The sequence below is a fragment of the Leptosomus discolor genome, chromosome 1 (assembly GCF_034619465.1).
Source record: "Leptosomus discolor isolate bLepDis1 chromosome 1, bLepDis1.hap2, whole genome shotgun sequence".
In the NCBI taxonomy this organism is placed as follows: Eukaryota; Metazoa; Chordata; class Aves; order Leptosomiformes; family Leptosomidae; genus Leptosomus; species Leptosomus discolor.
Genome location: NC_141391.1, coordinates 2,809,340 through 2,834,636, shown reverse-complemented (window position 1 = coordinate 2,834,636; position 25,297 = coordinate 2,809,340). Strand labels below are relative to the sequence as shown.

Here is a 25,297-nt window from a genome sequence, read left to right as displayed (position 1 = left end):
TGACACGTCTCGTGCTCCTCCTTAGGGTCAGCGTACCCCTGAGATACCCCTTAGCACAGAGCAGTTTAAGCTCACGAAGACCTCGCTCACTCCATCATTCCCCACTTAGAGAGCTTATGAAAAGCAGCTTCGAGTTTAGCACCGTTTCCATGTGCCAAAAATAGCTGCCCAAAGGCCGTCACTGCATTTGGCACGGGCAATTCCTCTGACTCTGTAGGCTCAGAGAAACCACTCGGAGCTACCAATGAGTTTCTCAACACTGCAACCGCTTATGCCAACGGCGTGCTTTTGTCTCCATTTCCAGTTTCAGAGATCACCTTGTGTAAATTCTCCTCATGCAATAAGACTGCTAACAAAAGATGGAAGAATTAACACACACAAGCGATATATGTGTTAAAAAGCTTCTTTCCGAAGGCAGGTAGAGCTAAACAAAAGCTGATTTTATATGGTGTCCCCCTATTTTAGGCTTGGTCACCTAAGACAGTTGATTTTACCAACATCTCAAAGTTTCAGGCCGCAGACAAACACTACCTACATTTGTATTGTTAAATAATCTCTCTCCCGTTAAATAATCTCTCTCCCGTTAAATAATCTCTCTCCCGTTAAATAATCTCTCTCCCGTTAAATAATCTCTCTCCCGTTAAATAATCTCTCTCCCGTTAAATAATCTCTCTCCCGTTAAATAATCTCTCTCCCGTTAAATAATCTCTCTCCCGTTAAATAATCTCTCTCCCGTTAAATAATCTCTCTCCCGTTAAATAATCTCTCTCCCGTTAAATAATCTCTCTCCCGTTAAATAATCTCTCTCCCGTGAGAAGACACACACGCTTCTTTAAAGGAACAGTTACATTAGAAATGGCAACTACAAATCCTGACACAAAGCCCGTCACTTGAAGCACACCCCTGGCCTATGACATTACGAAATCTAAAGACCACGGGCACAGTTAAGGCACTGGGACTTCACAGATATTTTATTTGTCATGTACCCACACGCCCAGTGCTCAACAGCGCCCTGCAAGGTTCTTCGAGCCCCTAACCTAGAACGTAGCGATTAGCTGCGAGTTCAGAAGTTGGGCTCTAGTCCTCCCCAGAGCAGTGTCTCGGCACCGGCAATCCTGGACCGCTTTAAAGTCACTGAACCTGGGCCATCATTGCTGTGATGGGAAACACAGGGCAACGGTTCACTTCATGTCACAGTTTGGTTCCAAAAAGCTGTGTTTACTTGCCCAGGGCACTCCAGCCACGTTGATTTGCTTAGTACCAGAACTGCGAGAACCTGTTGTTTTTAATGAAGGCGCAGCCTGGGTGGCCTCTGGAGTTGCTTTAGTTTTCGAGATTGAATCCACCAGATCAGATGCCCGTGTGACAGTAGCAGAGGAAGCCCTTTAACATCTAGAAGTATTACTTAAATCGACTTCAGCCAGATGAGATATTAGCAATATTACAGGAGTTGCCTGGAGCTGGTCTCATCTCCAGCACTCTAATTGTACCAAGGTCAGATTTTATTGTTGTTGTTGTTAAAAAAAAACAGTATTTGAACAAAAATTCAACCAAAACGTTCTCCATTTGCACTAACCGCCTGCCTAAACAGCACAAACATGCCATCCCATCTGCTTGAAGGAATGGTTAAACCACAGAGAAAGCGATTTGGACTGAAGAGATAAAAATACAGGAAGCAAATCTTCAAAGGGGCAGGGTTCACTAGTTCTTAGAGCACTTTTTGTCTCCAGGCAGAATTTGGGAGGATTTCAGGCACTTGCATGCTCAGAGGCACAAAAGCTATTAGCAGGCCAACTGCCCTAAGCACCACAATGCCATGAAGAGCTGCTGTAGAATACAAGGTATTACTTTTTGTATTTAGGAACAGAAGTAAAAATTTTAACACACAGATTGCCAGTATATCCCATCTTCCCAACACTACTTCATACTGAAAGGTCTGTTTTTCAAAGCTGAAAGAAAAGAAAGGATAGAAAACCCAGATAATACTAAATACAAACCTATTCCCATTAGTGCTGCAAACGTGCTGAGAGCTTGATTATGGAGCCACGTCCAGAACACGACCTCAGATGAATCTGGCCCATCCTGAGCATTATGTGAAAGGTGAAATGTGTTATTGTACAACCTATTACTACCAGCTACATCACATTTAGGAGATTTGAGGAAATCTGACAATATGGCCAAGGGACAAAAACCTCCAAATTTTAGCTTTCCAGTTGGGGTGGTTAATTTTTGTTAGTTGGCCTTGTTACAACAAATGGCTGGAAGAACATTCGTCATTTCCATATGGCATAACAACTTATTAGCAGCACTGTTTGCCTCAGGATCTTGTCCCTGCCCCAAAACCAGGAGGTTCATGAGCTACAGAGGTGCTGAGAACTTCCTTGTGTAAAGCTAAGCTGCCTGGGTACTTAAACCTTTCCTCCTGCTTAATTAACTTGTAAATCCATGTAATTAAGCATCTGAGCACACAGGCACTATTTTAATCCAACACTCAAAAAAATTTTCTACTGTTCACACACTCTGCCATTCCTAATTAATTCTTTTAAATCAACATACTTTGAGCCAAGCACGTGCTTTCCATTAAGGCTTATTCACAAGCTTCTTAAGTTTTAGCTATTCACTTCTTCTGAGAAGTTAAAAAAAAAAAAAGATTAAATTAAATAATTTCTCCCCCAAAAAGCCATCTCAAGAGCAGACAGAGACCAACCATAGATGTTCTGATTTTGCAGCTTTTCAGGAGTTAAGGGTTGAGCTAGAACCGGTGCTCTCAATCCGTTTTCCCACTGTGCAGCCGACCACAGTGGCTACGCCCCACCTGGCAGCACGGTACCATCCGAATATCTGGGGTGCAGGTACCAGCACCATCAAGAGTTACTTCCTTCTTTGAGAAGCTTAACCAAAGCCAGTACAAGCTGTTCTTCCCATTCACATGTCTCATGAAAACATGAGGAAGCCACACGTGCAGCTAAAATATATTTTACAGACAAATATAGAATGAGAAAGTCTTTAAAACGAGGGATTTATGTGACCAGATTCAAACCTTCACGGTGTAGACACCTCCCTGTTCTCTTTATAGCCAAAGGACAGGAGCAGGCAGACAGCAATTCGTTTCCTCCCAAAGTACATGTCCTGTCAAATGAATCACAACCCAAACTGTGCCCCTCTCTCTCTCCTGGTTGTAAGTGGATTACGCTCTCACAAAAAAAAAAACTACCTTTGGAAAGGGCTCACGGGCTAGTTGCTGGAGCCTGGACTCCTGGAGGAGGTGGCAAACCAGACTGCATGGTCGGAGAAAAAGGACACCTCACAAGAAGAGAGCAGAGATTGTTTTAAAAGAAAGAAACGCTGTCATGTCTTTTGAGCTAGGTGTTAAAGGGCAGCAGCAGCAGCAGGGAAAGGTACCCGTAAAAAGGCAAAGTTAACGTGAGAGGGACTAGAAAGGATTCAGGAGTACACAGAGCGCTTTCCCTCGGTCCCTTAGCTAGGAAGGAAGCAGGGAAAAACAGCATCTAGGTATGGATCACCTAACTTTTGCTGGAACTAGACAAGGCAATATATATTCCTTGATAGGGTACGTAGAATCCACGGAAATACAATCAACAGCAGGCCTGGTGCTGAGGCCTGGAAAAAACTGTTCCTTTTAGGACAAAGCAAAGAGAAAGGAGGATGTCTTAGCTCAGAGGCAGGGCCAACCAGGAGCTACACCCAACAGCATGGCTAGAAACTGTGAAAGACAGCGCCTGGACTCTCACCTTCCCAAGACCGGGAAGCAAAGCACAGGGCTCCAGCAAACAGCACTGGTGAGCATCCAGCAAGGGGAGCTTTAGCAGAGCTGACATCTTCATTTCTTGTCAGCTTTATGACAGTCAGATGCTTTCAGAAGGACCACAGTTCAGGTTAGATAGGGTTAGAGAGGGCTCCAGTTGGTCAAGTTCATGACCAGCTGGTATAACAGTGAGTGTTTTTTTCCTGCAGTGTGCTTCATACTACAAAGAAGCGCAAGAGAAATGGGAAAAAAAAACCCCACCAGCACGTGAACAAAGCAAGCAGGATGACCAGCACCCATTTTCTTCCTTCTATTTAACACAGACACAACGTTAGGTAGCATAAGAGTTCTAGTCTAACGGACTGTGACAGAACGTAACCACCTCTCGATGCGCCCTGCGGTCATTTTCCACCAAAAGCACAAGAGCCAGTCAGTTAGAAAGCAGCCTTTAGCTCAGATACACTTTACAGAATCAAGAAACAGCACATTTCAATTTTAAGCGCATTTATAAAATCAAGATTCCTGAACAAGCCACCTAGAGTTAACTTTTCCTACCACTTTCTTCACTGCACAGAGCTAACGCTTCATACAGGCAACACTGACACCTACTGTTAACACCACCAAATGGATTCAACTTTTCCAACTGATAAAGAAACCAAACGTGTTTTTCCAAAGACTTTTCAAAGAATATTAAACATTTCCTTTTCAAGAGTTTGCTTTCTAACACATCTATCGCTATCACTGTAGAACTGAAGTTATCAACCTGTTGTAAAATGCCTTTTAAACACAAATTTCTCAAAACCAACCTGACAGTGTTTAAAACCTCTATTCTATTTCCCCATAGCTACCCTTCTTGAAATAATTAAAGCAGATCTGAAAAGGCCTTCTTGGGTACCTTCATACTAGCATTTTGTGGGTTTCACCACCAGACACACCTACATAACCACCCAAAAGTGCAGCCACCATGCTTTTCTTATACCATATAAACACTACGCAGCCTCTTTTCTAGATTATGAGGGGGAATTATGCAAAAGGTAAATTCAACTCATAGAATCACAGAATGGTTTGGGTTGGAAGGGACCTCAAAGACCATCTCGTTCCAACCTCCCTGCCATGGCAGGGACACCTCCCACTAGACCAGGCTGCTCAAGGCTCCATCCAGCCTGGCCTTGAGCACTGCCAGGGATGGAGCAGCCACAACTTCCTTAGGCAACCTGTGCCAGTGTCTCACCACCCTCAGGGTGAAGAACTTCTTCCTTGTATCTAGGCTAAACCTGCCCTCTCCCAGCTTCCCACCATTACCCCTTCTCCTGTCACTGCAGGCCCCTGTAAGAAGTCCCTCCCTGGCCTTCTCGTAGCCCCCCTTCAGGTACTGGAAGGCCACTAGAAGGTCTCCCTGGAGCCTTCTCTTCTCCAGGCTGAACAACCCCAACTCTCTCAGCTTGTCTTTATAGTAAAAGTGTCCCAACCCTCTGACCATCTTGGTAGCCCTCCTCGGGACTTGCTCCAACAGCTCCAAGTCTTTCTTGTGTTGGGGGCTCTGGAGCTGGACGCCATATTCCAGGTGGGGTCTCACCAGAGTGGAGCAGAGGGGCAGAATCCCCTCCCTCGCCCTGCTGCCCACGCTGCTCTGGGTGCAGCCCAGGATACCGTTGGCTTTTTGGGCTGGGAGCGCACGTCGCTGGTTCATATTCGGCTTTTCACCCACCAGCACCCCCAAGTCCTTCTCCCCAGCACTGCTCTCCATCCCTCAGCCTGTACCTGTGCTTGGGATTGTCCCGACCCACGTGCAGGGCCTTGCACTTGGCCTTGTTGAACTCCATGCGGATGGCCTGGGCCCACAACATTAAAACAAACACAAAAAACTCCACACACACGCTTAGGTGTGTAGCTGTGTCATTCCAGCTACAGCAGCATCCGACCAAGTTAAGTCTCGGCAAGTTGCTTCTTTCCCCACTGTTTTAATTTATTTAAATAAACTTTAATTTTTGTTGAGAACAGAGGAGGGGCTTCCCACAGAAGCTGTCCAACAAAGACGCTCCATGATTTCAACATTCACAAGGCAGGTCCGTGGGCTAGCTCCACAGCCAGCTCTAGTTCAGAGCCCTCAGGTGTCCACATGGCCGAAGCCCAGAGACCACCAAGGCACGTACATACCCCAAGCCCCATCTCCTTGCTACCACCAGTAAATCAGCACTACCTTGGTATCTCTTTTGCACATTCCAGTCCAGAAGGTTTGGGGTTTGGTGGGGTTTTTTTTTGTTTGTTTCTTTAATATTTGGAAAGGCTCCTTCCACACACACTCAAGAAGTTACAACAGCTACACAGAATATTCTCCAAAACCTTACCTAAGCAAAGAGAAGACATCGTAAGAGTTACGAACACAGTTCTGATCCACCTGGAGAAGGCTATTCTTCAGGGTACCTGAGTGATCCTGAAGGCAAAGAAAGAGTGTTAATTTAAGAATCAAAAATTTTTCCATCTTGACTAAAAGCATGCACTTTCGGTAGGAGAACAAATGATCTTGCATTTAATGTATTTTAAATCTGTCTTCTATTTATAATCCATAAAATTTAATGTATTTTAAATCTGTCTTCATACAGGTTTATGTACCATAGGTAGAAACAATTTCAGGCAGCAGTAACACCAAGTTCAAGTCTGGCCTACAACAGCACTTACCTAGAAAGATGTTAACAACCTACCACTTTATCTGTGTTCTAGACACACGGTGTGTTTTCTTGAACTTTATAATCCATTACTGCACAAATTTTACGCACAGAAATACTGAAGGATGCAATGTACAGTACTGCCATGCTCCAGCTTCAGCTCTCAGAGCCCAGTCAGTAACGTGCCAGAGGTGCACAAGACCTCGAGCTAAAGCTCTGCCCTTTATCCACGCTGTACCACGTTGAAAAGATCAAAGCAACCTTAGTCTCGAATGATGTGAACAAGTTTCTGGAAGTTACAGAAAACCTTGTGCCATTCTTAAGAGACCAAAGTGTACATTCTGCACAAGAGGCACCGAAACAGGAACAGAAACAGCAATTCTTCATGCTGCAAAGGTCAGATACTGAGCTTTTCCCTATCAGGCGTAGCCACACAAATTCCGAGAAACGCCACAAACTCAGAACTGTTTCTTCATGTGATAAAGCAAATTCTAAGTAGGTCAAACCACCTGGCAGCATTGTCAGAAAGTTTATGGATTGTAAGAAAAAAAGAAGGCATTTATTTTAGTGTATGAAGTAGCCCCAGCTGGTACTTGTGACCAGATAATCTTCCGAGTACCACAATCCCTGCCTACGTGTTCTTTCCTGCCTCAACAGGCTCTTTCCACACAGCAGATGCTGAAATGCAGCGTTACAGGCGTTGAGGTGGCCTGTCAGCCCCAGGCCACGCAGCAGACATTCCTTTCCACCAAAAGAAGGTCCCACCTAAAGAATCATGACATCTATACACTACATCATGCACCATATTGCAACAGAGGCACCGTATCAGCAGCTGTCTCAGCTCCTCATGGCCAGTCTCAAGGTGTTGGATCCTACCTGCTGAAATCCATACGTATATCCCCCGAAAAAATACCAAACATGAAGACATCTTAATGCCTGCGTGAACTAGGATGGTGGGAAACTGAAAATGCACAGCTACCAGCATCACCATGTTCCACCACGAAGTTGATGCCACGACAAGAAACACTGCCTTCGGAAAGCAAAGCACAACGTTTTTCAGAGACCAAGTGGAGCAGCCTAGAAGAACTAGTTTCAGGAGCAAAAGGATTTGGAGCAGTAACGTATTTTAGCCTTTTCTTTCCCCCCCCCCCTGTTCTGCAACGTGTTGAAAGGGAATTCCCAAAGAGCCAGACACTAAGTGGTCTACACAAACTGCTCTTCCCTGAGGAAACTGGCAGAAACTTTGCAGTGGAAGAGTTTCTGACTTGATTATTAAAGGAGTTTCCCCTTTGAAACTACTGCTCTGCCACAGCATTTATTAGATACAGGCACGTGTATTTGGAAACACAGAAAACCACCACTTTGCTGGTACAAAGTGGCCAGGATGTAGCTGCTAAAAAAAAAAAAACCCAAAACAGCTGAAATAAATGCATATGCTGGGAAAGACTCTACCTGCATTGATGGAGACCACATACTGGAGGGAGAGATGCAGATTTCCAAAGATAAGGGTCTTCCTTGCTTGGCAGTTGAAAAAGTAGCTACAATTCAGTATCCCTGAAGAATATAAGTTCTTCTTCTGTTCCACCGTACCCCTGACCACAGCCAAATCTGAGTTATGGAGAGCTGTATAGACTAGTTCTGCTTTTATCTCTTTAAGGAGACAACAGAAAGCTAGTCATTAACTAAAAGCTATACTTGCTTCCCCTAAATGCGCTTTCTGAAAAGACAGCGCTGCAAGAGCAAGGGCAAGTCTCAGCAGTTTGTAGCAGCGAGCATGAAAGGTTCAAAAGAAAACCTGAAAGCCAGGAAGGCATCGAGGAAACCAGAGAAGGAGAAATCTGGTTTTAGGAAAGCAAATCTAGCACCCAGAACCGATTTTGTTGAACCTGGGTAAACCGGCGGTTTTACACACAAGCACGCAGTCTTGGACAAAGCCAAGCAAGATCCAAAAAACTGCGAAATGCGTCCAGGTTGGCAGCTTCAAAAAATAAAAAGCTGACATCCATGTTATTCAAACATTGGTCCAGTTCAAGCAAATCCAAACAGAGTTTCGCTGTACGATTACTAGAGAGGATGAAACTAAGAGAGGAACAAGCCAGTGGTCCCATGCCAGAAAGGAAACAGGAAAATAAATTGGGCATGGTTGGGATGAAAGAAGTAGAATCCTGCTGAAATCTTCTCCTGCATAATCTACTACAAAAAAAAAAAGAGTAATAAAAAAGCTCGAACAAAACCAGAAGTTGGAAGTATGATTATGTGGAAGTCGAATACGGTTAAGAGCAAAGCAGCAATATTGGCAGCACAACAGATTGAGAAGAAAAGCTGTAATCGCCAGAAGAGTTCCAGGAGCAGCGTCGGACGCCTACAGTAAAGCAGCAAGACCCTTCAGGGCTCACAAGGCACGCACAAAGGCTTCTGAAACCTTATTTCCCAGCTGTTTTTCTTGCCATGAGCCAAGGGTCCACTGCAGCAAGAAAACTGCAACTGGACTAAGAACATTACCCAAAGAAAACGTTCCTTTTCTCATCGCGTATCGGCAACAGCCAAGCTGCTGCTGGAGAGATGGAAGAAAGGCAAAATTCCTGATACCTATATATTGTCAAGGAGACAGAATTTAAAGGCTTTTTGACACAAGTAGAAACAAGTGAGGAGTCAGTGATGGTATTAACAACAAAGAGGCCCTGGATATGGATCTTTTATTCTGTTAAGACAATAATTGCTACAGGACAACTGTCTGGTTTACCTAGAATTTCCCCCCAAGTATTGCTGCGGGAGTTTTCTACTTTGCTCCTCTATATGACAGGAGCTTCCTACCAAGCACGCATTTTGAGCGAAAACCTGTATTTGGAAGGTTACCTTATATGCAAGTGGGCTTGAAGGTTCTAAAACAGCAGCTCAAGCACGTTACCCAGCGAAGCTGTAAGCTTCCAGTGCTTCGATTTTAAATTAAACTAAATTTAGCAATTAGAATATTCCTATTCAAGCATGTTGCTCTTGCTGGTTTTGTTTACGAGGGAGACACGCATTTAATCAACAAATCCACAATTTTCATCAGTAAAACCAGCATTTGTGACAGTCCCTAATGTTCCTTCAGGCTTATCCTGATACAGCTTTTAGGCTCCCACTTCACAGGACGGAAAAGGGGAACCTGCATTTAGTTCCAGCTGGATCAAGCAATGCTCAGAACTACATCTACAGCGTGTTTGGGAACTCTGAGTCCATGAAATCTCACCAGAATGGTTTAGTCAGCTTCCAACCATTTTCTTGGCTCATAAGTGGTCTTCATTAATGACAAAGATATCTTGTATACTAATAAAATGCATTGTATTGTAAGACTCCAGAAATCTACTGTGGCAATTAATTCCTAGTCCAAAGAATTATTAAAGTAACAAGGGTTTTTTTTTTTTGAGCTGGAGGGAAGACTGTAAAAATAGAAGGACACTCCCAACATTGACTGAAGTGTCTTTGTCCACAAGGTTTTCATTAGACTTGCAAAACGATATTTGTAAGCATCTATTTTCATAACAAAGTTCCACCTGCACCAAACTAAAACCGCTATTCCCTCCACGCATTCTCTCAAAAAACTGAGGCTTACGACTAAGATGTCTTGAAGTACTCGAGAGACCCATCACGACCACCAGCAAGAAAAAAAAAAAGCACGGCAGGAGATCAGAATCCTGACACCAAAAATCCCTCCCTACAGAAGGCAGGTGCTTCATAAGCAATATTTAGTACAACCACCAAAGTGCGGGTGAATAATATTTAGAATATCCAGCACTGCTGTGAAAATTATAAAGCAAGACCAACCAAGAGCAGAAATAGGCAAAGAAAGAAAAAGCCTTTAGGTGCACACAGCTCCTGAAGGTTTCAGGAGGAGTTTGCTTGTGCCAACTAGTTGGGCTTGAATGGCAGACAAGCCAGTGAACTACAGGAGGTATGTACTATACCAGAAGAGATTTACGTCAAGGACCTGACAAAGAAAGCAATCAGAGGCTCCCAAGCAGGGTGGCAAAATAAGTTTCGAGCTCTTGCAACCAGAAAGAGCTGAATAAATTATAGGGAGGGACGAAGGAGGAGATTATTTGTGCTCTACACAGGCTACGACCGCATTTGCAGCTCGGTGACAGAGCATGTACGAGACCCAAAACCAAGATGCTTTGAGGAACCTGGTGTAGTGGAAGGTGTCCCTGCCCGTGGCAGGGGAGTTGGAATGAGGTGATCTTTAAGGTCCCTTCCAACCCAAACCCTTCTGTGATTCTATGTACTTTTAAAGCTAGGGAGCAAGTCCTGACAACAATCAATCGGGAAAGAGGACAGCCTTACCCGGACTGAATCCGGGCCTGGGTTAGTAACACCGAAATCCTGACAAATTGGAAGTGTATCCTGCTTCAGGAAAGCTGAGGTAACAGCAGCAGGAAGCAGAGCCTGAGCTACGTACCAAACCACGTACAACTGGAAGGCCAACCCCCAAAACACAGCCTGGACGCTTGCACGCAGCCAGAGTGTTCCGCACACGTGGCCACCTCGTCCCTGGCTCCACGCTCCCCACGGATGGATGGTTACCTGCGTGGCTGACTGCAAAGCCACTGTCTCCATTCAGGCCCCACAAGACCAGCCTTGCTGGTTGTGGGTAACACAGAAGCTGTAGCTATGCATCAAGGAGTCATTTTCTGGCCAGTTGAGGACTCCTTAGACAATTTATCTATACCACAGTACTGCCACCAGCAATTTGGGATTAAAACCAGAAAAAAACACCCTAGCAATTTGGGATTAAAACCAGAAAAAAAACCCCTAGCAATTTGGGATTAAAACCAGAAAAAAAAAACCCTAGCAATTTGGGATTAAAACCAGAAAAAAAAACCCTAGCAATTTGGGATTAAAACCAGAAAAAAAACCCAGAAATTTGGGATTAAAACCAGAAAAAAACCCTAGCAATTTGGGATTAAAACCAGAAAAAAACCCTGTCAACTGTGCTATTTGCAATAGGGAAGTTTAACCTTTTTCATCATGGATGTCGTAATCAGCACCGCCGTGTCGTTAATTTGGCTGCAATCCCAATATTGGCTGAACGAGCACAAACGGTGCAGCGGAGCCTTTCGGGGAAAAACAACAACATGGGGTGAAACAGCCGCAACATAGAGCGAATCAATAGCTTCCCATGCTACCAACTCTGGTTTTCAGAGTGAGAACCAAAACTTCACTTTTGTATTTGCCATGAACACGAGGCTCAACAGCCACACCATTTCCAAAACGTTCTACGTTTGCATGAAGTGTCTGCCTCAAAGAATAAAGTCAAGGTTTGCTTCCAGTAACCAGGCTTTGTCTTTTTTCTTTTTTTTTTTTGACTTAAAATGCTGTGCTTTAAGTCTTCCCAGAACAGCTCAGATGTCCGTGCAACAGAGGCGAGAGAACAGCTCTTATCTGTTATGTCAAAAACGTATTTCTTCTCAAAACTAAGCACTTTAACCTTCTGAGCATCCAAGTGTGAAAATTTAAGTTTAGAAGTTGAATTTCAGGTTGTCACCAGTACTAACAAGCCACACCCTTACCTTCTGTTCAAATGAAGCTCCGTAATAACCATCATTGAGACCAAAAATAATCTCATTTGGGTTTCTTGCATGTATCTGTAAGAGGCAACAAGTCATTTTACGGTCAGCTCACCATGACTTCACACTGCAAACAAGCATAAATCGCTCTGCTTGACAGGCAAATGCAGTTTTTCAGCACCTGTAATTCTAGACACACATGAAACCTAAGAGAAAACTGAATTTAACCATAGAAAAAAAAACCCACATTTGCTTCACAGCTTTAATAACAGCCATCGAGTACGTTCAACCATTCCACCCTGAAATCAGAAACACTGGCCAGAGCATCCTTCCTGTTGTTGCATTTCCAGCTCACAAAAATAAAAGACCAGGAAAATAATTGGAGATAAATCTCAAGAGTAATCAGCTTTCACTCGATATTACCTAAAATGATACTCAAACGGGGCTTTTGCGGTCATAGCAGACACAAAATTAGCGTTCAGTGTTACAGCAAATATCCTGCTACTGATGTAAAGAACATTATTTCAAGTAAAATCAAGCACTAGAGAATATTCTTCAGGAAGCCAGTTCTTCTGTCCAGCAAAAACAAATGGAAAGAAAGCCACAACATGAAGGGTACTGGGTTTGGCTGCGATGGAGTTAACTTTCCTCACAGCAGTCCATATGGTGCTGTGGTTTAGATCTGTGACTAACACGCTCTCAGTAACACACCAGTGTTTTAGCTCCTGCCGAACGGTGCTTGCACAGCGTCGTGGCCTCCTCTGGTTCTCACTCGGCCCCCACAGGGGTGTGCAAAGGTTTGGGAGGGGACACAGCCGGGACAGACGACCTGAACTGCCCCAAGGGATATTCCTGAGCGTGTAACACCGCTCGTAGCAGTAAAAAACAGGGGTCAGTCTTTGCAAGGTAGCTGTTTGCTCAGGGACTAGCTGGGCATCAGTCTGCTGGTGGGAGGTGTTTTGTGTTTGGGGTTGGTTTGGGTTTTTTTTGCTTGCAGTTATTAAACTGTCTTTATCTGAACCCGTGAGATTTTTCTCACTTCTGCTCCTCTGGCTCTCTCCCAGCCCACAGTGCAGGGGGTGCTGGCCAGGATCAACTCATTCCCCATGAAGCTTTCTTCCCAGGCTTCGAAACCTTCCAATTTAAACCAAAAAAGAACCATTTCGTTTTAAAGCAAGAAATAAACTGTGATCTATTCTAAATACATCCTACCAGTTAATCAAAAAGCGCCCATTAGGCACTGAATTTTTTGGTCTTTTTATTATTTACGTGATGTGGATTTCTTTTTCAGCCACTTCTTCTGTAACCTCCACAATCCAGAAAAGACCTCACCTTTCGCCTCTTTCAAAAGGCTACTAGTAAGAGACAAATACCAGAACTAAACAGATCTTATCTTCCTCGGACTGAAGAGCTTTGATGGGCTGTCATTACTATGAGAATGGACTAACCCTGTACACAAACGTCACAATCTGTGTCCATTAAACTCTACAATCACATCACTATTTCCTGGCATTGCAATTTAGAGCAGCGAGCGCTAGCAGCATCCTTTGAGTCAACAAGGGTAACTTAAAATATTCAGCTAGGCAAGATTTAAAGCTCTGAGGTAAGCTAAGCCGAATCTCTGCAATCACATTTTAAAATACATCCTCCAAACGTATCCATTTCCTTTCTCAGCATTCTATATATTGGTTCATCCAGATCTTTTGTTTCCTTAAGTAAAGAGTTGAGAAAAAACTGTTTTCACATTACCTGCTGGCCCAAGTACTTTAACCCATCCAGATTGACCTTCCACTCAATCAAAAGCTGAAAGTGCTCCTTCTTGCCACCCCAGATCCTCACAACAAAACAAGAGACAGAGGTATCAAGATGATCAGGCATTATTCCAAAGTCCAGACTCCTCCATGTCGGATTCTGTAGGTATTCAAAGAGGAACAAAACCAACACAAACAAGCTGAAAGTAGTCCTAAAAGATACAATTCAGAAAGTAAAGTCCATGTCGAGGATTTTTTTTAAAAAAAAAAAACCCTAAGAATAATGAACATCAGCCACGTCAAGGTTTACACAGTTGAAACCAACAGGCTCTGCTGCTTCCTTATTCTGTTTTCTACAGAGAATTCCTGGGTTAAGAGCTACATGCCATAAAGTACTTCAGAAACTCAGAGTGGGCTCCGCTCCCTTCCATTACAAGACGTTGAGAAATTTACTTCAGAATTTACTCATTCAGCTTAGCCGAACCAGGAACTTGAACAGCGCATGGAATATTCCTTTCCAAGTCACAAATCAGCTTCTGAGAACCAGAGTACAGCTTACATTCCAAAAGCTAGATTTAAAACGCTGATCTATTCCCCAATAATTAAGCTTGCCTAATTGATTGACAGGTTTGTTCACATCCTGCTCCCCCTCGAGTGGCGCGGATGGCAATCCTCAAGCGCTGGCACTAAGAGCTCCTCTTCACTTTGAGAGACCAGGCTTGTATCTCGGGCTTTACAGAAGCCGCACACTGCAAAAGCGGCTAAACTGCAAACACCTCTTCCACTAGAACTCAAGATCTACCGGCACGAGACATCCCGAGAACTCGCACTCACATCTGACAACAAAGGAAAGATTGACGGAAACTGCTGTCATCGGCACGAGCGGCAACCAAACCAGGTCAACCCAACGCTGCTGGTGCCAAGAGCCAGACACCAAGCGCAGGATTTCCACTGGCCGTAAACCACCGGGTGTCCAAATGCAGAAATGGGAAAGTGCTTTTTGTATCTCCTTCCTCTGATGCACACAGACGGTAGCTCCTCCAAACCATAAAGGTAGGAACCCACCACCCCCTAAAGAACAAGCCTTTCCTTCCAGTGCTCAAACAGCTTGGAACAGGCCAAGCATCTCTGAACTGGTATCAGGCGATTTAGAGTAAGAAGCCTCTGAAAAAAAAAAAGAAGAGAGGAGCAGTGACCCAGTAAGTATGACGGAAGGAAAGCACGAATCAAGTTTTCCTAAGGAAAAGGGATATCTGGTAGCTATGTGGGCACAAGAATACCAGGTCATTCAAACACCCAGAGGTGATGGAGGGAATTCGCTCAGGACATCTTTTATTTAGATTTTTGTCACCCCATTTCATATTTGCTTCGGTTAGATTTCCTTTTCCTGATTTAGAATAGGCAGAACTCCAAATCCTGAAGTCAGAAGGAACTTGTCTCTTGGACAAGCTAACAGCCTTGTGGACACAGACAGCTCTTCCTCCGTTCCGGTGGTTTTCCAAGCACGCACAGCCCCAGCGTGCTATAAATGGTGAGTTCTACCTTTCAATGCAGACATTAGAAAGTCTGTTTAGCAGGTTTTCAAACTCCCCTACCCAACGCTCACAACACCCTACTCTCAAAGAGACCTACCCCTTCTCAGTGGTAATAAACCGTTCTGTTCTGGTCCCTTCACTGACCTGAACTGGAAAATTTAGAAACTCTCTTAAGAAATTGTCAAACTTCAGTTCCTTAAAGCTCTTGGCTCTTCAAGGAATATAGATGGATATATATGCGGGTTTGACTCTCCCTTTATCTGAGGTGTTTCAAGCAGGGCCCATCTGCTTCTACACCAGGGTTGCTCAAGTGCACAGCACAAGTGCTCCTTGAATAAGCACTTCGCAGACATTTAAATAAAAGCAGCTAATTCTGTCGCTAACACCACCAAAAAAAGAAAAAAAAAAACCCAAAGGATGAACTGTAAACAAACCTGACTTATGACACCTACGCTTCGCAGATACTGAAAGAAGTTAAACCAGCAAAAATCCAGTTAACATTACTCTGGTGTTCTCGATACTTAAAAGGGATCTACATTGTAAAGCTTCACCTGAGCTCTGGACAGTTTTCAGGTGGAAATGCCCCACCGGTGGAGGGTTTAGCCCCCTCTGCCGCAGCACCAACAGGCCATTGCTCCGCAGCTCTTACAAGGAACCTGCATTTCTACTGTTCAGTAACTTGCTATTCCAACCCTCGTGAAAAGAGCCCGAAAAGCAGAAGAATGTGATGCTCCTAGCGGAACTGAAGAGTGGAAACAGACATTTACTAGTTATGGTACTCAGCAGAGAAATCGATATACTGGAGTAAATACACTGTTTTTAAAAAGAAGTTGTTCCATATGAAAACAACTTACCAGAGAATTCTTGATCACCTCACTCTTGTAAAATTCTGAAGGAAAAAATGAGTAAAAAAAAGAAACACCTTTAGATTAGCTTAAACACTGATACAAAGCTTAGTATTTGAAATAGAAAAGGCTAAAAGAAGTAACATTCAGGAAAGACAAATGCTAGTGGGTCTAGTTTATCGGTAACAGATCACGAGAAAGACTTTAAAATGCAGTCATGCTTCTGACTAAAAGTACTCCCTCACACTTAATTATTAGAAGTCATTACTTAAATTTAGCATTTCATCTTTATACCCAAGATAAGCCTCAAGGATTCACTGAGGCTTTGGTTTCTGGGGAAAGAACGCGCCCCAGTACTTCACAATATTTGGATGACATTTGCAAAGTGACCAGTCTGTCGTACAGCATCTCCCCGGGGGGGGTGCAGCACGGATAAACTAATTGCGCTGCTTTCCTGAAGAGCAAGGGTGACCTGTTCCAGATGCTTAGGAAGTGAACAGCCCAACTGCCTCACAGGGGTGCCAAGAACCCGGGATTTAAATGGAAATAAGCAACTGCTGACACACGGACCTTGGCTTTCCCAGCCCAAGTGAGAGCTTCAAGTCTTTAGGTAGGCAGCTCTGGAGGCTGGAATACAGATTTTGTACAATATCCCTGGAGTCGGAGATTAAAGCTCTGAGGGAGTGCAGAACAGTCCTGCAGAAACAGCGATCCCTTACAGCTTCAGCCAACCACCACGAGAAATTCCAGGTAGCCAGCTCAGGTTATGCACCCTTACTCTTCTAAAACAGCGACCTTGACAAAAAAAAACCAAGGTTCCACTACACTCGCCGAACATACAAAGCGGGAGAAAAACAAAATCCGCCTGCAAAGCTCCAACTGTCGATCATATCAAGAGGAGCATAAAAAAAAAAAAACCCATATTTTCAGCAGCATCTCTCCAAAATGAAGAGCTACACTTTGTCGTGGAAGGCTCTTAAAAAGAAATGAATGCCCAGAGTTACTGAAAGCAGAACAGATGCCTGGGTGCTTCGTGTCATGGGCTGGTAATTCTATTTTTGGAAAACTTCGCTAATAGTAAGCGCTGGTTTATGCTCCATAAACTAACTGGTTTGCACAAGAGTGGTACGCTCTCCCCCGCGCAAAGCGACTAAAGCTCCAAAAGCTTTAACTTTTCTGTGCTCTTGGAAGTCCCCAAGTTTCTCAAGTTATCGGCGGCGGGGGGGGGGGGGGGGGGGGGAGAGCAACAACAAAAATAGGCTGATTTAAGAGACTCTACCAAATCTGTCATCTGTTTTGCTTCCTTGGCTGCCAATACTGAAAGCTTTTACAAAGTTCAGGAAACTTCAGGAGCTCTTTTCCACTGTTAGGATACAAATAACAGCAGCAGGTTGTCAAGGCAAAAAAAAAAAGGACAGAGAATTCGTACCGTAAGAATTCAAAGATTAACTAGTAAAAAAGTTGACAACAGGCCTGGTTTACCTTTGTATATCTTGGTGTTATCACACAAGTGAAGAGTGAAGTACGTATCCAAAAGGCGGTAACCGTTCTTATTGATAATGTTACGTGCAGCGATATTCCGAAGATGACGAAGCCGGCGCTAAAAATAAGAAAAAAACCTAAATAGTTAAAGAACTCTTAGATGGAAAGTGAACCCTCTCACCTTTTTTTTTTTTTTATTAAAGCAATTGAATGATCTCCAAAGAATTGTTGTCAAAAAAAAAAAATCCCACCACCCACGTCATTTTCTTTGGCAGAAAGCTAGTGTGAACACGAAGCGTTCAGCCCAGCCACGGGAAACCGACTGGGCAAGCCACAACCAGCACCTACGAGCTCAGATGAAGCAGCACTGATACACAAGACAAGCTATTCCTACTCATGCCCTATACATCATTTTTATTCCACAGGTCTAAACCACCCCAAGCACTTGAGCAGTGATATTTAGCATCAAACAGCAGCAGTACCACCCGGGTGTTCTGCGCCGTCACACCGCAAACGCTTCCCAGCCACAGCAGCGGACAAAGAGCTCCGACACAAACCACCACCTCAGCCCGAGCCACGTGCAACCAGCTGAACAAAGCTGCCTGAATTCACAGTAATCCTGGAAACCGCTGTAACAACCTTAAATAGAAGTAAAAGGCAGCAGAAGGACATAGCCAGGTTTCCAGGGAATGTTAAGGGCACAGTCACATTTGTGAGGTCTGTCAGCTACCTTCTGCTGGGAGAACCGAGTCCTTTCCTCTTGGATTGAACACACTAGAAGATATCACTAGAATCTTTAAGTGATTCCATTCAACTCCAACATTGTGTTAGTTTACCACAATATCATGTTCTTGAATGAAAGTCATCTTATTGAATCAATCTCTCTCCCCCCGCCACCTCTCTCCCTCTAAGCGCCAAACAGCTTTAAGAGCTGTGGCTAAAATCCTCGGTTTCAAAGCATACTACGCCCTTGGTCTTCAACAAATATTTAATATTAATAAATTATTGCTCAGCTTAACTAGTTAACAAAGGAATTTTGCAGGGCTGTCCGGTCACTCTCCAATCATCGCTTCGCTGTGGTTCTTAACCCTGAAAAACCCACGCACGCTTAAAGCGGACTACCACGACCTCAGCGCTCAGCAAACGGCCAGTTCAAATCCATGAAGTTCTCACCAAATCCTTCAGCATCACAGTCTCCCGATCGATCTTGGAACCTACCAGGGTCTCGCCCATCTGCCACGGGGATGTTGACAAAGGGCTCCCTGTCCTTTTTTGGATCACCACAAACCACCTACAAGCCTCAAACAAGAGGTTTAGCGCACCCTTTTACCACGCAGTTCAGTTCATACAGCATACTACTTTTTCCCAAAAGCTTCTTAATTTTTAAGACTGGATCCACCTTAAAAGAAACACTCTCGCATTGACTAAACACAGACTTAAAATGCTTTTGAAACCAAAAGACGGCTTTTCTGTTTGCAGCTTGTCCTAAAAAGCTTTTTAAATGAGCTGAAAGGCCATCATCTGTTTTGAAATCACTGTATGACACTTCATATCACTTAGTATCGCTTAAGCAAAATATGAGTTTTCCCTCCTGGAATTGTAGAAGAGGAAGATTAAATTTCTGTTCATATGACAGACTCAAAAACCCACAGTTTTGAGTGGATTCATTCCTGCAAAGTCTATTATGAGTTAGACTAAAAACAGAGCTTGAGACGGGATGCCCAGATACCTCTAGTATATGCATGCAGTGCCAAAAAAAGAACCTTCTAAGCTGCTTAATTGCAGAACTACATGGTATTATTTTGTTAGAAATTGATATCAAGAACACCAACAGAAAAAGTAAGCCTCACTTAAAAAATAAAACCTACACGGACCTTGCACATTATGTCAAACCAACCTTAAAGCCGTGTAGTTTTGCTGCCCATTTTTACAAGCAAGTCAAACAATCCTTAAGAAACGGCTTTGAACATACATTGCACTCCCTATAAAAATTATTCAAGAGTTTTATGTGCTGTATCTCTCAGCAGCAGCACACCAATCAATCATCTACCGTGCTCATTCCTCCCTTTTTTTTTTTTTTTTTCCCAAATCCCTTAGAACCTAAGAAGATTAGCCCACACAGCATGGACCAGGGAGGGCAACTTTCTCCAGGTCTTTTTAGCATTGCCAACTAATTGTGTGACTGGTTTAAGTAGTGCACGACAACGAAGTGGCCCTCAGGCAAAGCCCAACAGGTTTCTCATCTTTCGCTGTATGCCATGAGGTTTGGAAAAAGCTGTAGAGTGTCGTAACCTACACCTGCATCTCTGGACCAGAGCAAAGTCCTTATCTCCATGGTTTGTGACTTCTCTGCACCCTTCAAAGGCTGGAATTTACCCCAAAGTCTAAAGCCTCACTTCTCCCAAACGACCTGGAAGAGGAACATTAAATGTGGGGCTGTGAGACCACAGCAGAGTTCAGGACCACGCATGCAACAGGCAAGGAACGTCTATTGAAGTCACCAACTCAGTCATCCCCCTCCTCCTCCCTCCTGTCCCACTACTTGTCCAGTTAGCCTAGCTGACAGGGAATAAAGTTTCCAACGACATGGACCATTTTCTTGTTCACGTTCTTTAGTATGAGGTCATGATGACAGAGGGACTCGGATCCTGAAAATAAACCTTCCAGTTTGCGCACTACGTTGTCGCTAATATTATACCGCATTATTCAGACTTCCTCAGGGGCAGCATTCAGAGCTAATTAACCTCTCCTCACCAAAGATAAAACAGCTTTAGCCAGGGGACCATCAGCACAAAGACGTACCCAAGAGACAAATCAAATCGGCTCTAAAATTCTTCATCAAGGGCTTGCAGCTCCTCTGGACGACAAGCATTACTTCAAGGGAATTTCCAAATCTCTGTTGTTACCTCCCATGCGTTTCATATCATTTTTTCCCCTCAAGATATCAGAATGCACAAACCAAAACACCCACTGCGCTGCAGTTCAGCCATCACCAGCATCAGCCAAGCCGCCCCCGCCGCGTCGCCCCCCTCGTTCGTACCGCCACAACTAAGCACTCGCGCAGCTGCCCAGCGGATCGCACTGGGGAACCCATCGGGATGAAAACCAACCCCCCTCCCTCTTGCTGGGAACTCATCTGGACCAAAACCAACCACCCCCCTCTTGCTGGGTGAGTTCCACCCGCTCAGTTCCTCGGCACGGTTCACAGCGGGGCTGGACAAGCAGCTGGGCCGCTGAAAGAGGGGGCAGCGCAGCAACGAGCGGCCGAAGGGAGGCAGGATCACTGGAAAACTGGAAGCTGGAGCTCCGTACAGGCTGGCGCTTCTACAGGCAAAGGGAAAAGGGGTTCACGAGGAGATTTCAGCACATTTCAAACGGCAGCTCTTTGCGGAGGAGCGACCCATCGCACTTTCGAGGGAACACAGGAGCTGCAAATCATCCAGAGTTCTCCCATTTCCTTTTAGGTGAAGCGGGAAGGAGTAGTCGCTTCGCGTTAGAGCCGAGTGGCAGCTATTTGTTCTTTCCATAAAAGTATCGAGAAATCTTCATCCCAAGGAAGGATCCCCCACAGATGCGATGTGTTGCCACCAGCGCAGCCATTCCAAAAAGCCCGGTTTAAAAACCAAAATACGAGCGCTAAAAAAACCCAAAGGTAGAGCGCTTTGGCAGCCTCACGAGCGACAGAACTTAAAACAGGCCAGCTGCGTTTGCAAGCTGATAGCGCAGGATCTGCTTTCACAACCACAACAACAAAAAATAAGCAAAATATGCAGATGAGTACAGATAATTTTCACTGCTACCTCCTCAAACAGTTGACAGTCTATCAACAACATAGGACTGAAGATCTCGGTGCTATACCAGGCATTTTAAGATATACTACTGCAAAAAAAAAAAAAAGCAGCTGTTTTTCAGCAGAGCACTGATTTATGGAAGCTCTGACAAGCTGCGCTGACACCATTAAAAACTCTATTTAACTCCTCCAACAGCGGTGAAGTCAGTGCAGGCAGCCTGAAGGACGGTGTATCTGGATCGTGGCTCAGCAGAGCAGGTTTAACAGCTCCTTCTAGGTTTGTGACACAGAAGTTCTTTTGATTACCGCAGTTGTCCCAGTCCTTTGCAATTCCCGAGAAAGTCAATGGAGCAGTGAAATCACACGGTGGGCCTTGTTAACATCTGATTTCATCGCCAGTCTAAGTTGCAACTGAGTAAAAGCAACTGCTGCACAGCAACGCTACGTGTTGACCTACGTGAAGGAAATCAGCGCTTTCTTCTACCTTGAAAATAAATCACTGCAAACCAGGGGAAGAGATCCACTAATCCTCCCTCAGAAGAAATTCTGAGCAGTAGCTTTTGTTTTAAAAAACCCTGCTGGAGGCAAAGATGCTCCAGGTTATACGCATGCCAAAGGTATAGAGAAAGGCTGATCAGAAGAGCTCAGCAGAGCAGAGCCCACCACCAGGTTACATCCCACAGAACTGGCTTCCCGAGACTCAACGGCAGCATCTTGACAGAGCTGCTACGGACGGCGGCGAGAGACACTCAGCAATGACCAGCTTCCCTCAAAAGCCAGGGGTCTTTTTTTTCCTATTTAAGCAAAGCACTCGGTTTTCATCATTCCGAAGAACTATTATCAGTTGTTTAAGGTAGCCAGTGTTCCCATTCAATGACTTTCTGGGAACCTCTCCAGATTTACCACAGGGCATAAACAAGTCAGGCTGCTAAAGAATAAAGTATTTTGATCAACCGCCTTGTTAATACTTTGCTTTTTCACCAGATGATCCCAGAACTCTACAGTCTACCAAGTCTTATGAGTTCAAAAGACTGAAACTGCCTGGTCCCTTCACGCTTTAGTTCCCTCAACACTAAGATACCATAATCTTTCACTACCTCTGCCTAAAATACCACCTTCTGCATCTAGACACTTGTTCCCATCCCACACAGTGTTTTCTTGTGCATTTGTTGCAGCCTCATGGTGAGGGTCAGAGAATTTAACCAAGGTAAAGCTGGCAAAAAGAGAAGTTAGTCCGAAACTTGGGTAAGTTCCTCCCATTCAGCTCACTGCAGCTGCACAGATGCGCCCACCACAGAAGCAGGACAGCGCAGGCAAGCTTTTTTAACGCTGCAGTTTCTTGACGGCTTAAACCAACGCAGACACCAGTCTTTGCTTCTCTCCAGGCCTGAGAAACCGCAGTGAAACTGCAGTGACAAGGCTATTCACTGGGTTGTTGGGTTTTTTTTGTCTAACAATCTGGTACCATTGATAAAAATCCCTGCAGAGATGGGGAGAGGGGAGGAAGGGAAGAAGAGGCAGTAAGTCAAAACAAGAGAGAGAAGTGCGCTGCTGTTAACAAAAGGTCTGGACTGCTCGTGGAACCCCAAGGAGAACAGTGACTACCTACAACAGCCTGAAGTATTCACGGCATTTCAGAACTATTTGTTCAAGGTCACATAATGAATAGCAAAAACAAACACAGAGACTTCCAACTCCTCTTCCATCTTAACCACATTATTATTCTCTTACAAGAACCTGATGACCCTGAGAAAAAAAAAAAAACAACAAGAATATAAGTATATCCAAGCCGGATGAGACCACAGCCAAACATCATTTTTCTATTTTCACCACTGATCTACCACACTTACCAGCTCAGGCTCCAGCTATGAATGGTGAAGCTCAGGCCATTAATATGGGCGACAGCCTCGCCTTATTCTTTATCACATGAAGGCTATCATTTTATTAGCAGCTGAGATGATCTAATGGCTTGCTGCTGGGAAAAGGGGGAGCTCTGTCTTCTTTCCGTCCCCCATCTGACTCCTCCCACCCTCTCTCCCAGTTGCACGGTCTGCCCTCTTCAGCACTGGCTCTTTCAGCAAAACTATTCATGAATTCCTGCCCCCAGCAGAAACACTAGCACTTTGACACGTTAAATCAACTTGCAAAGGTGTCAAAGGAGCATCTGAACTTAAGGCAGGCGGTTTAGTTCCTTCCAGCAGCGGCTGCCCAAGATGCTGTCAAATAGCCCCCTCCACGAAAGCAGGGTTCGGCCGAAACCTCTTCCAGATGTTAACCCAGGCGTGACAGCGGCCCTGCTGCATCCCTGCCCACGAGCAAGTTTCAGACAGTCTGTTCGAATCGTCTGATTTTTAAAGAACTCGGTAGATTCGAACACCTCTTGCAGAACGAAGTTTCAATTCAACTGGCCAGTCAGCAATCTTTATAAATCTGTGCCCGGATTGGAAATAGGCTTCCCCCCCCGCCACCCCCATGCCATCACCCCTGGTGACATCCTGTATAACCCATGTAAAGCACAAAGTATCATCCAGGTTCAAGGGAGCGTTTCTCATTCAACAAAGAATGAGTAGAGGGGTGGAAAAAGAAAAAAAAACACCACCACACAAACAACTTAACGTCTGCTTGAAGTGTAAAGACAACTGTCAAACCAGCCTAAGAAGGCTGGGAATCCATCTTGTACAAGCAAAGTCACAATTTACAGAATCTATTTAAAAAGCCCAAAGTTGCCAAAAAGCAACTCACCGCTCCGGGTTCGCACAGAGGCCCCATGACCTGAAAAGCCATCATTTTTCCTCCAGAAGACACCCTGCACAGGACTCACAACACCGGCTACGACTTCAGCACGAATTCCCCCTACTCAGCCTTTAACGGAGCATCCTACCCATCAGAGAGTTTTTAAACAAACACCAAGACATAGCCTTCATCCCTGATTTTCAGCCTGCTGCCCTCCTCCCGACTGTTTGGAGGGAGAATATTCCATAAATCCTTTTCGGGTCAGGATCAGCTCTGACCTCTGCACAAGCTGGTACATATTCTGGTTTTACCTGGCTTTCCCATGAGTTTCCTGGCTTCCTTGCTTTTTATGACCCACAGTAGCTCTGGAAGAATTTAAGCAAAATCCTTCCAACTATTTCAGCATTAAAGCAGGGTGCAAAGATTAGTCAGCGACACAAACGTTACTACAGCAATTCTAGTTATTTCAAACTTAACAAAACTGAGCTTGCAAGGGCAGCTATTTGGGTCTCTGAAGACTTGTCATAATTAAGTCATAAAAAAAACCCACAGGGCTGCGTGTTTTGTAGTTCACGGTGGTCAGCAGCATAAAAGCTCTAGCTCTAAGAAAGAAACCCATCTAAATACGAACAGTATTTAGTCAACATAAGCATTATTTATTGTCACAGCACTGCTCCACACCTCGTTATTACAGCTTCCTACTTCCTCAGATTTTCACTAACCACTTGCTTTCACCTAGCTGTACTCGTGATCCGAGTCCTCGGCAGCCGAGCGGTAGACAAGAATGCACACTTAATTCAATTTTATATCAATTTTCAAGCTGCCTTCTTTTCCAATTTGATACATTCCACCACAAAAAAAAACAAACCCACACCTTGCAGAAGGTTTGGGTCAAGTCTGCTGCAGGGCGCAAAGCCTTTAACAGCCAAGGCATGTACAGTGGGAGGTTTAGGTACTATCCAGATGCATTGTTGCTTAAAACCCACAGGAAGGACAAGAAAATGCTTGTGCTCCAATTTACACACCTGCTGGAAGATTTATTTAGAAGTTTTGTAATCAAACAGGTTTCCACAGTTCAGCTTTTGGCAGCTCAGAGTCAAGAGAACCACGCAGGACTTCAGATCGACTTCAGAAGCGAAGCAGAAGCACTTGACAGGCAATTTTGTAGGACACAGCGTAAGGA

The 25,297-nt window shown here is 44.4% G+C and overlaps 1 protein-coding gene across 1 annotated transcript in view; it reads right to left on the bottom strand.

Moving 5' to 3' along the window:
• Positions 1–25,297, bottom strand: part of UVRAG (UV radiation resistance associated) — a 98,865-nt gene that overhangs the window by 64,511 nt on the left and 9,057 nt on the right. Inside the window, exons 2-6 of the mRNA XM_086481634.1 lie at positions 17,592–17,709; positions 16,119–16,153; positions 13,728–13,889; positions 11,982–12,056; positions 6,115–6,200 (exon numbers count right to left, since the gene is read on the bottom strand). Of these exons, the coding sequence (XP_086337760.1) occupies positions 6,115–6,200; positions 11,982–12,056; positions 13,728–13,889; positions 16,119–16,153; positions 17,592–17,709 (476 nt within the window). The remainder of the gene's footprint in view (positions 1–6,114; positions 6,201–11,981; positions 12,057–13,727; positions 13,890–16,118; positions 16,154–17,591; positions 17,710–25,297) is intronic.